The sequence below is a fragment of the Erythrolamprus reginae genome, chromosome 2, assembly GCF_031021105.1.
Source record: "Erythrolamprus reginae isolate rEryReg1 chromosome 2, rEryReg1.hap1, whole genome shotgun sequence".
Taxonomy (NCBI): domain Eukaryota; kingdom Metazoa; phylum Chordata; class Lepidosauria; order Squamata; family Dipsadidae; genus Erythrolamprus; species Erythrolamprus reginae.
In genome coordinates, this window is record NC_091951.1 from 97,401,208 (window position 1) to 97,415,761 (window position 14,554).

Genomic DNA, 14,554 nt, shown 5'->3' on the forward strand with positions numbered 1-14,554 from the left:
CAGGCTCCAGCAAAGCCTCTAAAAGTCGGGAAATGGGGGAGCAGTGGGGTCATGCACACAATGCACAGGGGGTGGGGCAGCGGGGGATGGGCGTCGTGCATTCATACGCATGGATGCTTGGTGCGCGGAGGGACATTGAATCATGGGTGTTGGCATGCACACCCTTTTGGCACACGAGGGGAAAAGGTTCACCATCACTGAATTAGAGGGTTTTAGGGCAAGATATAGAACAGAAGTCTGATTTTAAAAAGCAGATAGAAACATAGAAACATAGAAGTCTGACGGCAGAAAAAGACCTCATGGTCCATCTAGTCTGCCCTTATACTATTTTCTGTATTTTATCTTAGGATGGATATATGTTTATCCCAGGCATGTTTAAATTCAGTTACTGTGGATTTATCTACCACGTCTGCTGGAAGTTTGTTCCAAGGATCTACTACTCTTTCAGTAAAATAATATTTTCTCATGTTGCTTTTGATCTTTCCCCCAACTAACTTCAGATTGTGTCCCCTTGTTCTTGTGTTCACTTTCCTATTAAAAACACTTCCCTCCTGAACCTTATTTAACCCTTTAATATATTTAAATGTTTCGATCATGTCCCCCCTTTTCCTTCTGTCCTCCAGACTATACAGATTGAGTTCATTAAGTCTTTCCTGATACGTTTTATGCTTAAGACCTTCCACCATTCTTGTAGCCCGTCTTTGGACCCGTTCAATTTTGTCAATATCTTTTTGTAGGTGAGGTCTCCAGAACTGAACACAGTATTCCAAATGTGGTCTCACCAGCATTCTATATAGCGGGATCATAATCTCCCTCTTCCTGCTTGTTATACCTCTAGCTATGCAGCCAAGCATCCTACTTGTTTTCCCTACCGCCTGACTGCACTGTTCACCCATTTTGAGACTGTCAGAAATCATTACCCCTAAATCCTTTTCTTTTGAAGTATTTGCTAACACAGAACTGCCAATACAATACTCAGACTGAGGATTCCTTTTCTCCAAGTGCATTATTTTACATTTGGAAACATTAAACTGCAGTTTCCATTGCTTTGACCATTTATCTAGTAAAGCTAAATCATTTACCATATTACAGACCCCTCCAGGAATATCAACCCTATTGTACACTTTAGAGTCATCGGCAAATAGGCAAACTTTCCCTACCAAACCTTCCCCTATGTCACTCACAAACATATTAAAAAGAATAGGACCCAAAACAGACCCTTGTGGCACACCGCTTGTAACCTGACTCTGCTCAGAATACTCGCCATTAACAATAACTCTCTGATGTCTATGCTTCAGCCAGCTGCAAATCCATTGAACTATCCAGGGATTAAGTCCAATCTTCACTAATTTATCTATCAGCTCTTTATGTGGAACCATATCAAAGGCTTTGCTGAAGTCCAGGTAGGCAATATCCACGGCACCACCTTCATTCAACACCTTTGTGACATAGTCAAAGAAATCAATGAGATTAGTCTGGCATGATTTGCCTTCAGTAAAGCCATGCTGATTTGGATCCAATAAGTTATTGTTTTTTAGGTGCTGATTTATCCTCTTTTTGAGTAGAGTCTCCATCATTTTAACTACAACTGATGTCAAGCTAACTGGCCTGTAGTTACCAGCTTCTTCTCTACTGCCCTTCTTGTGAATAGGCACAACACTGGCCATTCTCCAATCCTCAGGAACTTCTCCTGTTAACAAGGATTGGTTAAACAAATCAGTCAGGGGGGTAGTAATGACAGATCTGAGTTCTTTAAGAACTCTGGGGTGGATGCCATCTGGACCCATTGCCTTATTTATCTTTAATCGTTCAAGTTCTTCTAAGACATCGGCTTCTAAGATCACTGGAGCTGAATCCGTACAGCTGGAAGCAATGCTATATCCCTCTATAGTATTATTTTGTACGGTGTCTTTTGAGAAAACTGAACAGAAGTAGCTATTGAAATGGTCAGCGATCTCCTTATTCCCATTAATGCATGTATTATTCCCGGTACTAAGTTTCGTGATGCCGCAGTTTTTCTTCTTCTTATCACTAATATATCTGAAGAAGGTTTTATCCCCCTTCTTTACAGATTTGGCAATTTCTTCCTCTTTTGAGGCTTTAGCAGCATATATTATCTGTTTCGCCTCCTTCTGTCTCATTTTATACACCTCCCTATCAGCTATACTTCCAGACTCTTTATACCTCCTATAGGCAGCCTTTTTTTCATTGACTATAGCCCTTACATAATTGCTAAACCATAGCGGTTTCTTCTTCCTTTTACCTTTAGTTATTTGTCTTACATACAGTCCAGTGGCTTTTAAGATGGCCTTTTTTAATACAGTCCACTGGGTGCTCGCTCCTGCCATTTTATCCCTCCCCTTTAATTCATTTTCTAAATATTCCCCCATTGCATTAAAATTTGTTTTTCTGAAATCCAATACTTTGGTTGCATTATAGGATTGCTCACAATTAGTTTTTACATCAAACCACAAACATAGATGGTCACTGCATCCTAAATTTTCTCCCACCTTGACATCTGAAACCCAATTCCCATTCGTAAAAACTAAATCTAGAATATTCTCCCCTCTAGTTGGTGTCTTAACCAGCTGTGCCAGAGCTGCTCCTGTAAAGGCCTCTACTATATTCTTACTTTTGCATGTAAGGGCACTGTGGATATTCCAGTCAACATCAGGCATGTTGAAATCACCCATAACCACAATATCTCCCTTAACTGCCATTTGGGTAATTTCATCCACCATCTTGTTGTCATATTCCTCGGATTGCCCTGGAGGCCTATAGATCACCCCAATTCTAATGACAGAACCTTCTTTATTTTGCATGCAAATCCAGAGAGTCTCTAGATCTTGACATGTATTGTGAATTAGTGTTGTTTTTAGACTTTCTTTAATATAAATGGCTACTCCACCTCCCCTTCTCTCTATTCTATCCTTCCTATACAGTGTATATCCTGGTATGGATATTTCCCATTCATTAGAATCCTTAAACCATGTCTCAGTTATGGCAACCAGGTCCAAATTATCTCTATATATTATGGCCATTAATTCACAGAGCTTGTTGCTCAAGCTTCGAGCATTCGTGCACATTACCTGAAGAACATTATTTTCATTATTAGTTTGCCCCTTATCATCAACAACTACATCTATTTCATTTGCAGCTCCCTTTTCATAAGCTTCCAAAAACTGCTTTATCCTCATTGGTCGGGGACAGAAATCACCCACATCAGTTACATCTCTGTCCCCTTTACCTAGTTTAAATGCCTGTCCAAAAAAGTTCTGAATTCCTCACCGAGCACCTGGGTACCTCTGTATGATGGATGCAAACCATCCCTCTTAAACAACTCCCTATTAGACCACCTACTGACATCATGACTTACATAGCCAAAACCTTCAGCATTACACCACTGCCTTAACCACACATTAAACTCTCTGATACACATTGTTTTATCCTCTTGGCCACAAACCGGTAACACCTCTGAGAAAGTCACTGAATCAGTTATTTTACCCAGCTCCACACTTAGACATTGAAAATCTCTTTTTACTACATTAACATTTCTCTGGGACAAATCATTTGTGCCAAGATGCACCACCACATCAACGTTATTACCTTTACTCACAGCCTCAACAATGTTTGTAATCCGCCTCCTGTCCCTGCTGGCAGTGGCCCCTGGGAGACACCTCAGCACCTTCACCACATCCTTGCTCTGTCCCAAATCAACACCTCTAACAGTCGAATCACCCACAAGAAAATGTGTCCTCTTTTTATTTCTAACTGCACTTGATGGTTTGGTGACATTTGCGACAACTTCCCCTTTGAACATCCCCTCATTCTCTGCCTGAGGGACCTTGCTAATATCTCCAACATCCTTACTATTTAAATCCGCAAGAACATTATAGGAATTCGATACAGAGAGACCAAAATTGCTATGTTTTTGCTCAACTGCACGCAATCTTCCTGAACCAACAGTTGTCCACACAGCCCTCCTCCTCGGGGGGCGCTGTGGAAGTGGAGGCTGGACACATGGCTGCATTACAGCACGTGGCTGGGACAATCTTTCCACTTCCGACTGCAAGCTACAAACTAAGGACTGCAATCTAGAGATCTCGCCATCTAACCTAGATGTCCTTATGCAAAGAGGGCAGTACCCCAAGTTCCACAAGGTACTACGGAAGACAACAGCCAAACAACTGTTACACTGCAACAGATGCTGGGGATCACAAAAATGCATTATACATTATACACTAACTGTACCTGGTCATGCATTGCTGTGGCTCACTCTGGTTAAGTGAAAATGAAAGAAATGATAAAGTGCATGTTTACATTTTTGAACCCCCTGCTCAATTTATTCAAAATAACAGAGTTTAGAAGGGATCTTGGAGGTTTTCTAGTCCAACCCCCTGCTCAATTATATCATAGAGTTTGAAGGGATTAACATTACAGAGCAGAGTGACATTTGTAGATATCTCTCCCTCCCTGCCCCCTGCCCTGGTGTAAGAGACTAGCCCGACCCATCTGCCAAAATATGATAAGAAAGGCCAACCTCGCAGGGTTCTTGGTTCCACCCAAGTATGGAATACTTAGGAGACAAACCCCATTGTAGCCAAATCTCTTTTTACGGTAATTTTCAAAGCAGTTGGTGAAGAATCGGAGATTTTAGATCCTGAGCAAACGAACATTTACATAGTATTTATATACAGGTAGATTGCCACACCTGCAGAATTATTCAGCCAGTAGATGGCAGTGTTCAGATTGCATCTATGGTTATAATCTATGGTTCCCTTTATGTTCTGTGGAGACTTTTGAGTGGCAGTTAAAAACATAAACACTTGGAAGGGACATTGGAGGTCTTCTAGTCCAACCCCCTGCTCAATTTATGCAGAATAACAGAGTTTGGAGGGATTAACATTAGAGAGCAGGTTGACATTTCTACATCTTTCTCTCTCCCTCCCTCCCTCTCTCCCCCACCCCGCTTTAAGAGACTGGCCCAATCCATTTGCCAAAATACGATAAGAACAACCTACCTTGCAAGATTCTTGGTTCCACACAAGCATGGGTGGCAAACCCCACGGTTTGCAGCCAAACCTGATTCCTTTATGTTCTGAGGAGACTTTCCTGTGGCAGTTGATCAGCAGTCAATCAAAATGCACATGCTATGTTTGTCACTATTCTCCATGCAAAGCAACTACCTGTCTTTTCACCAGCCAATCAAAACACACCTCCTATGTTTTCCACCAGGGAATCCTATGTTTTTGACCAGTTTTTACCTGTCACAGGTGTGATATATATATAATATAGGTATATCAAAAGGGATGTGTTCGAATGGAACACTCTGTCAAAATTTCAAAGCAATCGATGAAGTACATTTCAAGATTTGCTATCTCTAACAAAGATACATTTACATTTTTATTACTATAGATTTACAAGTAATAAAATAGTGCTTCAGAATGCATTAATAATTTCTCATGAGCCTCCCTGAAATTCCTTCTGCAGGTGGTTTGATAGGACAAGAAATTATTCTTTGATAGGTGAGCTGTTTGCATTCAAGTTGGCTCTTTCAGGTTTCTGTTATAATGTGATAAATTTTAAAACATTGCATTTGGGAATGTGCTTCTGTTAAGCACAATTATTGTAATTTTGGGATACATAAAACTGTGTAATTTTATTCCACATTGAATTCTGTTTTTCTGTGACATATTTTTTAATCTATAGCTCCAGAAAACTGTTCTAGAGTTGGAAAAAACAACTGAAGAATTGAAAAATACACAAACGGATCTAAGAAATGCAGATAAAGAGATTACAGTAAGACTCTCCTTTCAACCTTGTTTAAATGCATTATTTGTGTTCCGTATTCATAACTTAATGTTCTTCCCCCCAAAAAAAAATTCCATCGAAGTGAAAGCATGCAGATTTCTCTCCCTAAATGTCAACACATAATCAGTATAAAACAGAAAATATCTTGACTTTAATTTTTTTCAATTAAATTTCTACTTTTTTTCCAGAGTTTGAAAAAAAAGATAGGAGTCCTACAAGATACCATAAAAGTACCATCATTAACCAATGAAGCACTTAGTCGGCTTGTCTCTGAAAGGTTAGCAAAGGGTGAACATTTGAAACAATGAAGATATTATGCCTAAGCAGTGTATAATAAATGCAGACACTTGTAAAATGTTGAGCCACGTTTTTCAAAACAATGCAGTTTCTTGTTATATCACATCAGTTAACTTGGCCATTTATTCCACTTAAGGATCTGGTGGCAGTGATATTCCAGATTTGGGTAGGAGAGTTTTTCTTTTAAGAAAGTTTGACCCTTTTAATAAACTTCAGCATTTTGCCATTTATCATACCAATACTGTATCTACATAATCCTAATAAAATTGCAGTGGTATTGTAGAACCTCTTATAATAGGATGTGTTTGATTCTAAGCCATCAAATTGGTATCAACTCTTGACAACCACTTAAATAGAGCTTCTCTAGGATCATTTGTATCCAACCTAGTCCTTCAAGATTTGCAGTGTTGCACCTATTGATACTTTAATCAAGTCCTTGCTGTTGGCTCCCTCTTCTTTCTTTCCACCTTTCTCAATATTCGATTTGTCAACAGGTCTTTGGACAATATTCCTAAAATATAATTTGAACATGTCATTTTTGCATCAAGTGAGAACTCTGGGTTGTTAATAATGTATTCTACTATATGGAGTTTCTTGTCTGGATATATGGAATCTTTTTTTATCATTTTCTACTTTGAATGAATCATTCTATATTTGAACAGCTTTTAAAGATAGAGGGATGGGGGGGGGAGAGAGAGAACAAATGGAAAGTAAGTGGCTGACAAATCAGAGAACATATTATTTCTGACACTCAATGGACTCACACCCAACTCCATATGATATCAGCAAACATCAGGGAAAATATTTAAAAATGATTCACAGATGGCATTATACCCCTATATAAGTAGGTAATATCACTGAGAAAGGTCCTATAAATGTTGGATATGTGGCAAAGCAAATGGCACATATGTATAATATTTAGAGATTATAATTGTATAATTGTAGGAAAAGATTAATATTCTGTGTTTATTAATATTATGAGTGAGGCAACTCCAAGAACTAAAAAACTTTCAATTCTTCAATTTCTTCTGTTACTCTTCTGAGTACTGTATACTGTAAACTGTTACTGAACACTGCCAGTATTCTTTGCTCATCCCTGCCAGAAACACTGCCCAACCTTGATGAGGCAGGATAGCAATATTTGTTGGATATGTTGTGTTGGATGCATTTGCCACCTTTAATTATTTGTAAAACAATAAAAGGAGATAGAGAGGGCATGGTGGGTTGGTGGATGGCTGGCTGGATGGATGGGTGGATGGGTGGATGTGTTTTCTAGAATATTAAGATGGGGTATAAAGGTACCCATAGTCGGGATCCAAGGTATGAAAACATAATACTTGTTAATGGTTTTATTTTAAATGGGATTTCACTTATTCTTTTTTTATGGCCTTTTTCTTTTGATATATTTGATAACTTTTAGGGTGATATATTTGATAACTGTTAGGGTGATAGCATGTGAAATGGGCTAGAAATAGAGAAGGATGCACTCATGTTGTTATCTACTTGATCATGTTATAAACCCTGTTATGGTATTTTCATAATTGATCCTTACAGCCCTGCCCCTGCACAGTTTCTTAGCCCAAAGTTTCATCAACCTGCTCACAGTGATGAGATTGACCTAAATGTTACCTTTGATGTAGAAACTCCAAAGACTCATAAGTCAGCTGTTGCTCCTGCCAAAAAAATCAAGCTAGATAAAAATCCGTAAGTACAATTTCTTTACTTTTATTATCCCTATATTTGCTCAATCTGTCTGATATTCCATTTTATGTAAATACCACAAATAATTTTTTCAAACATCCTAAATTTTAAGCCTACGCTTTAGAAATAAAATGTAATTTAGTGATTCTTCAGCCCTGCAGAAACATGCCTCAAATATAACTGAATTTTTAAACACTATTGCCCTTGTTTTTCTGATTTCTATAAATGTCTTACAAAAGTCATCTCAATTGTTTCACATCAAAGAGTTCTGAAAGAACAATTTATAACTTGCAAGTCCACTATTTAAAAGATAATTGAAGCCCAATAAAACAACAAGGAATTATACCGGTACATGGAAGACAGATACAAATATCCTTTAAACCAGGCAGGGGTTCCTGTTCCCGCTGTGCTGTGTATGCAGCTTCAGGTGTCCAGCGTGCACATGCGCACGTCCCAGTAAGATTTTACTTATGCATATGCTCCCCAAATCAACACAGACTGTGGAAATGTTACACTGGATCTCAAGCATCTTGCAGTGTGTGCCTCTCCATTCTTCCTCCATACTCTGGACTCTTGGTTTCCAAACTAGATGCAAAAGTTTCCACAGTCTGTGTTGATTTGGGGAACCATGTCATCTGCTGGTGTTGATCCACTGTGTTTCATTAAATCCAGGGTCAACGCAGCTGTCCACCAGGAGATTTTGGAGTCCGATATTATTCTATCTACAATCCTTTTTTATTGATCACATGTAATATTCTAATTTTCTGAGATGGGGGATTTGGGGTTTTCATGAGCTGTACCCCATAATCATCACAATTATGACAAATCACAGCTTGAAATATCTTGCCTTGAATGTTATGAATATCTCTCATATATTAAGTTTCACCTTTTAAGTTACATTACAGAAATAAATGAACGTTTGTACATTATTCTCCTGTAAGTAGCAACTATGAACATTGTGTTCTTTGTATATGTTTGTTTTAGGGCATCTGTGACAAATTTAACAAGAGTTCTGAAAGGAAAAATGGAGGTACAATAATTAATACATTTAGTCATTTGTCTTGTTTATAATTGTTTCAATCCATTCTCCTTCAAACCTGTTTTGAAATATAGTTTTACTCAAACATTATTGACTTCAGTCCAACACATGTTTTAAGTGGTATATCTATTAATGCGATGATTGAGGCCTGAGATCTATGCTCTGAGCCAGTTTTGAATTCATTCATTCATTAATTCATTCATTTCTGTGTTCTATGATCTATTTGCTGGGATCCAAGCTGCTGACTTTGAAAACTCTAAAGCTGTTATTTAAAGAAAAGTGTTCTCAAAAAATATTAAAAGAAGCTAGTTTCTTTGCTGCAACACTGGACTTGCCGCATACTCATTGCGCATTAAATATTGTACTTGAAAATACATTAACTTTAATTTTACATTAATTTTAGTTTTAAATATTAATACAGTACATTAATTTTAACTTCTTAAAATATTAGAACTGCTCTGCTGACATAGATGACGAGCATCTAGAAGATCTTTTACCTTCTTTTATAAGAAAGTCAGTCCTGACTAAGAAAACTGTTCTAAACAGCATACCCCAGAAAAATACAGGAATTGTAAGTATCATTCAAATGTGATTAACACAAAAGGGCCCAGTGGTTAAGGGTTTCTGATCAATACCATGGTTAAAGTATGAAGACCTTGGGTCTTGGAATTTTAATTTTTTAAAAAAATATTTTAATACCTACAAATTTTAAAATTATGTTAACTTTACTGGTATCACCATGTTGATTTAGTAATAATCTTGTTAATGCTCAGTTTTCTATTAGAGTGTATAACAAAAGAATCTAATTGTAGCTGTCATTCCTGGTACTTCTTTCATTATTTGAAAAGAAAGTATCTTTCTTTCTTCCAGTGCTATCTGTATATCAACATTTGTCATTTTAATTTGATTGAGGCTGCTTGATACATTTTTATGGGATTTGAAAATGTGGCCAGTCTGTAATTTTTTGCATTTAGAGTAGACCCTAGTGGCACTTTTACTGATTATTAATTTCCTCTGGAGCACAGTTACAATGGTACCTCTACTTAAGAACTTTTCTAGATAAGAACCGGGTGTTCAAGATTTTTTTGCCTCTACTTAAGAACCATTTTCTACTTAAGAACCCGAGCCCAGAAAAATTTCCCAGGAAATTTGAGAGCGGCACGAAGGCCTGGCTAGTTTCCTGCCATTCCCCCTTTAATCCCGGCCATCTCGGGCTTTTCTGGGCTGCCAGAGGAACCTATCGGTAGCGCTTAAGGAGGCTTTGCCAGCAAAGCCTCCTTAAGCAAATGGAGCATTTTCCAAGGCAAAAGTGGGCACTTCGCCCCAACTGGATCAACTCGGCTTCAACCAAACCGAGGAGTCACCACATTGAAGGAAAGCCGCCGGCTACAGAGCGAGCGAGTGAGAGGAGAAGGGAGCTCTTCAGCATGGGAAGGAAGAGGAAGCAGGTAGCAGCAGCATCCACTTTTCAGTCAAAGGAGCGGGAGGTTCCCCTCTCTCACCCACCCGGGTTTCTCTCTCTGGCGCAGTGTATGGAAAACAGCCTGGCACAGGGTACATGGGAAGCACATGCTCCTCCTCGCTGCCTCAGAGACCCTCTTTTTTTTTTAAGCCTTAAAGATTTGTATTTTTTTGATTCCTCTCACCTCACCTTCTTCCTTGGGCAGTGACTGTCCTCCTCCTCTTCTTCCTTCTCCTCCTCCCACCCAAATTCCAAGCTTTTATTTCTTTCCTAATAGGTTTGCACACATTATTTGCTTTTACATTGATTCCTATGAGAAAAATTGCTTTTACTTACAAACTTTTCTACTTAAGAACCTGGTCACGGAACAAATTAAGTTCTTAAGTAGAGGTACCACTGTATTTTATTTGTATTTATTTATTTATTTATTTATTTATTTAATTTATTTGCCACCTATCTACAGTAGATGTTCAAGGTGATTCTGAGCAGCCTGTCTGGTGGACTTTGAAGCCTTTACAAGTGATGCTTGTACCCATACATGATGTCTTCATCCATACATTTTTATTCAGTTTCATAGAGTCTTTTCATGTTCTGGAGACATTTTTTTAGTGTTGTTGTCCACATTATAGAGTCACCTATTAAAAATAGTATTTGACCCTTTCTAACATCTTCCTCAAACTAATTACTAAATTCTCTCCTTTCTAGGTAAGAACTGGGTATGATGGCTTAGGAGGCAGAACCAAGTTCATTCAGCCTGTATCCTTTATGCTAACTAATTAGAAGTTAAGTCTGATTTCCAGTTTTGGACATATTACTGAAGTATGTAGATTGCTTAATTTTGTCCCAAATGTACTTTTTTTTCAAGAGACAACTGGACTTTCGGGTTTTCCTTTGAAGACATTTCAGTTCTTGTCCAAGAAGTTTCTTCTGCTCAGGCTGGATAGTGGGGAATGGAAGAATGTATACTCCTTGAAGACAGCTGGTCATTTGCATTCTTTTAGTGGCCATTGTTAAGGTCACCTGGGGATTTATCTGTGTCTACTCAGGGTCACCTAAGTGGAGCAAGTTGGGATGGAGCTTCTTGGAACTATTGAAAGAATTGTATTGTAGACTGGATGATGATGGTATCCCACCCTCTTTGTTGAGAGGAGGCTGTTCAATTTTTGACCTCTTTAATCCTTCTTTGAAATGTCTTCAAAGAAAAACCAGAAAGTCCAGTTGCCTCTTGAACAAAGAAAAAAGTACCTTTGGGACAACCATGACCTCAATGACTGAAAATCACCACAGACATTTAGAGAACACATTTTATTCAAAACACTTTTATTCAACATCAAGAGCAGCTGGGAAAATGGAATTTACTGAGGGGAAAATTATCTCTATGTAATAATTACTTTGAATTCATTCAAACGATCTTGCTATAAATATCTAGTGATAGTGGGGGAAGATAAATCTAGAGAAAAATTACTGCAGTTCTTTCTTTGAATTTATTAGGCTCCGGGACGCTGAGAATTCTAGACATCATAAGAAAACATGGTTTTATTTATATAAACAATGTATTCTCTCTTTGAGTGGATTATATGACCTATGTAAATGTGTTGGGTATTCTAGACTGGAAGGTTAAAACATTTGATCTCACCATTGTTACCTAGAATTAAAACAATGTAATTAATTCCCATTTGAAATATTCTAGATCAGCTTTTCCTAACTTGGTGCTTTCCTAGTCCTCATATATATTTTTAACATCTGAAAAACATACATATATATTTTATATAAAATATATAAAAACATGTATGTATGTATGTATGTATGTATGTATGTATGTATATGTATATGTATATGTATATGTATATGTATATATTTGGCTATTTTCCTTGACTTGTTTTAGACTTTTCCAACAGAGATTCGGCCCCTGCCTATGAAGAGCAAGAAAAGAACTGTTTCAAAGCAAACCGGGACAATGCCTTCTGCTTCTGGCATCAATCAGAGTAAACTGGACAACTTCCTTAAGTAAACATGGATCTCCTCAGATTAAGCACAGAACCTGGATCATCTTCTATATTAGGTAGATGATGTAGATGATAACCATCTACATTACATCAGCATAAGTGCACAGTGAAGACAGCTGATCTCCCTATTGTTCTTTGGTCATCAGATGATTTATTATGCTGATATATTATTTATTATGTTCCCAATCCTTGGGACAGGACAGAATTGATGTTTCAGTTCTCAAATCCTTTAGCCAGTTTTTCCAGGTTACTGCTCTAATCCTTATAAATTATGATTTGGGGTTGGGAGTATTAATTTGTACTGAAGACACCGATAGCTCAGCTTGCAAATGAATTATCCACATCGTCATGTTTTATATTAGAAGAGAGCTCTCTCTGCAGCTTTCAAGCTGTGTTAGTGTCTTGAATGATGAAATAGTCAAGAAAATAACTTCATTTATATCTTTTGCCTACAGAGATGAAGGATTGGGGGAAAGAGCAATAGGCTTAGAAGGGTTATTTTTTCCCTGATCCATATTTCTGTTTCACTGTTTATACTCCAACACACAATTCAATGTGCTTCATAGTCTTAACTCCTATTTTTGAAAGGGCCTTGGAGCGTGAATGTAGCATCTGTTTAAATAATTTACAGCAGCTGTGACTATTTCCTGGGCCTGTTCAGTTGCACAATCCAAAGAAAAGATGGAACTGCTTTAAGGTGTTGCAAATGGAACTACGTTTGCACTCCAGGGCTCTCCGAAGCACATTTGGAGATCAAATTTAAAGTGCTTCACTCTCCTATTAGGAACTATACAAAATATACAGGAACATGTCTGGAGATATTTGTTTTCACTATTTGGGCCTCTTTTTTTTTGTTTCTTGTAAAATATTGTGCCACAATGTTTTTTCTCTTGCCTTCTTTCAGACTAATGAACAGAATAATTCCATGATAAATTTGAACAAGAACATTCAGGTGTTTTTGCTCAGCATAAGAAAGGGCTAGATTCTTTGTAATCAACTTTGTTTAATGCTTTAAAATTTGGAGCAAATCCCTTGGAATCTACAAACATTTTCCCAGATAAAGAGATATTGCTAGTCTGAGGCAAAATGTTAGGTTTCTTTGATAATATATTGGCAAGAGGCGTCTTTTAACTAAGAGTGAATTCAAACGTTTGATTCTAGAAGGAAAAAAATGTCTACATTAGCCCAAAATTAAATTATTATGGCACTGATGTACCTGACCCTTCAATAAATTAACCAGAGTACTTTTGTTTGAAACTTCTAACTAAGAATATTGAATAAATGTTGGGTATGTTCTGGGCTAAATGTTGGATGTATTCTGTGTGTGGTTTAGCTTACTGCTTGTGACAGCCAGTTAACAGACCAAAGGTTATCTAGTGATGTTTATGGTTTAAATGAATTTTTGACCTAGCTCTTCCCTTTCCAAGTAAAGATCTGTTTTTGTTATACAGCAGATAACATCAGTTCTCCAACTATTGTACCAGGAAACCCAAAAGAAGAAACATCAGAACTAGCTATTCCCGTACTAAATATTTTACTCCACAAAGCAAAATCATTTGAATCCAAGATTCCCCTCAGAACTCCATTTCAAAATTCTAATTAAGATTGTTTAATTCTGAGAAACTTTAATGAGAGTTCTATTCATTGATTAAATTTTGTACACTAAACCAACATGTTTCAGGAGCACGGTAGAAACAGAGACAAACTCTCATCAGCTTTTTCCCAAAATAAGATCCATTCCAGCTCCACTGGCACTTCAGTTGAAAATGTGGTGCAGCTAGCTCTCGACTTACGACCACAATTAAGCCAAAAATTTATGTTGATAAGTGAGACACTTGTTAAGTGAATTTTGCCCCATTTTATGACCTTTCTTGCTACAGTTGTTAAGTTAATCACTGCAGTTTTTAAGTTAGTAACAGAGTTATTAAGCAAATCTGGCTTCCCTGTTGGATTTGCTTATCGGAAGGTCACAAAAGGTGATTGTATGATCCTAGGACAATGATGGTGAACCTATGGTGGCATGCGGAGTCATATCTGAGGGCACGCAAGGCGTTGCCCTATGTCAGCTCTAGCACAGTCATGCGCTGGCCAGATGGTTTTCGGCCTTCTTTTCTGCAGTTTTCGCTCTTCCCAGGCTTCAGGAAAGCCTCGTGAAGCCTGGAGAAGGCGAAAATAGCCAAACGGGCCATCCGGAAGTTCAGAGGCTTCAGTATACGCATGCGTAGGGAAGGAGCAGCA

At 37.8% G+C, this 14,554-nt stretch overlaps 1 protein-coding gene across 3 annotated transcripts in view; it reads left to right on the forward strand.

The window, feature by feature from the left end:
* The window catches only part of TRAIP (TRAF interacting protein), a 57,061-nt gene extending 43,440 nt beyond the window's left edge, over window positions 1-13,621 (forward strand). For all 3 annotated transcript variants that reach the window (XM_070738860.1, XM_070738861.1, XM_070738863.1), the window contains exons 10-16: window positions 5,710-5,799; window positions 6,000-6,088; window positions 7,663-7,812; window positions 8,794-8,839; window positions 9,300-9,419; window positions 11,016-11,066; window positions 12,196-13,621. In XM_070738860.1, the coding sequence (XP_070594961.1) occupies window positions 5,710-5,799; window positions 6,000-6,088; window positions 7,663-7,812; window positions 8,794-8,839; window positions 9,300-9,419; window positions 11,016-11,066; window positions 12,196-12,321 (672 nt within the window). In that variant the 3' untranslated portion in view covers window positions 12,322-13,621. The remainder of the gene's footprint in view (window positions 1-5,709; window positions 5,800-5,999; window positions 6,089-7,662; window positions 7,813-8,793; window positions 8,840-9,299; window positions 9,420-11,015; window positions 11,067-12,195) is intronic.
* The last annotated feature ends 933 nt before the right edge of the window (window positions 13,622-14,554 follow it).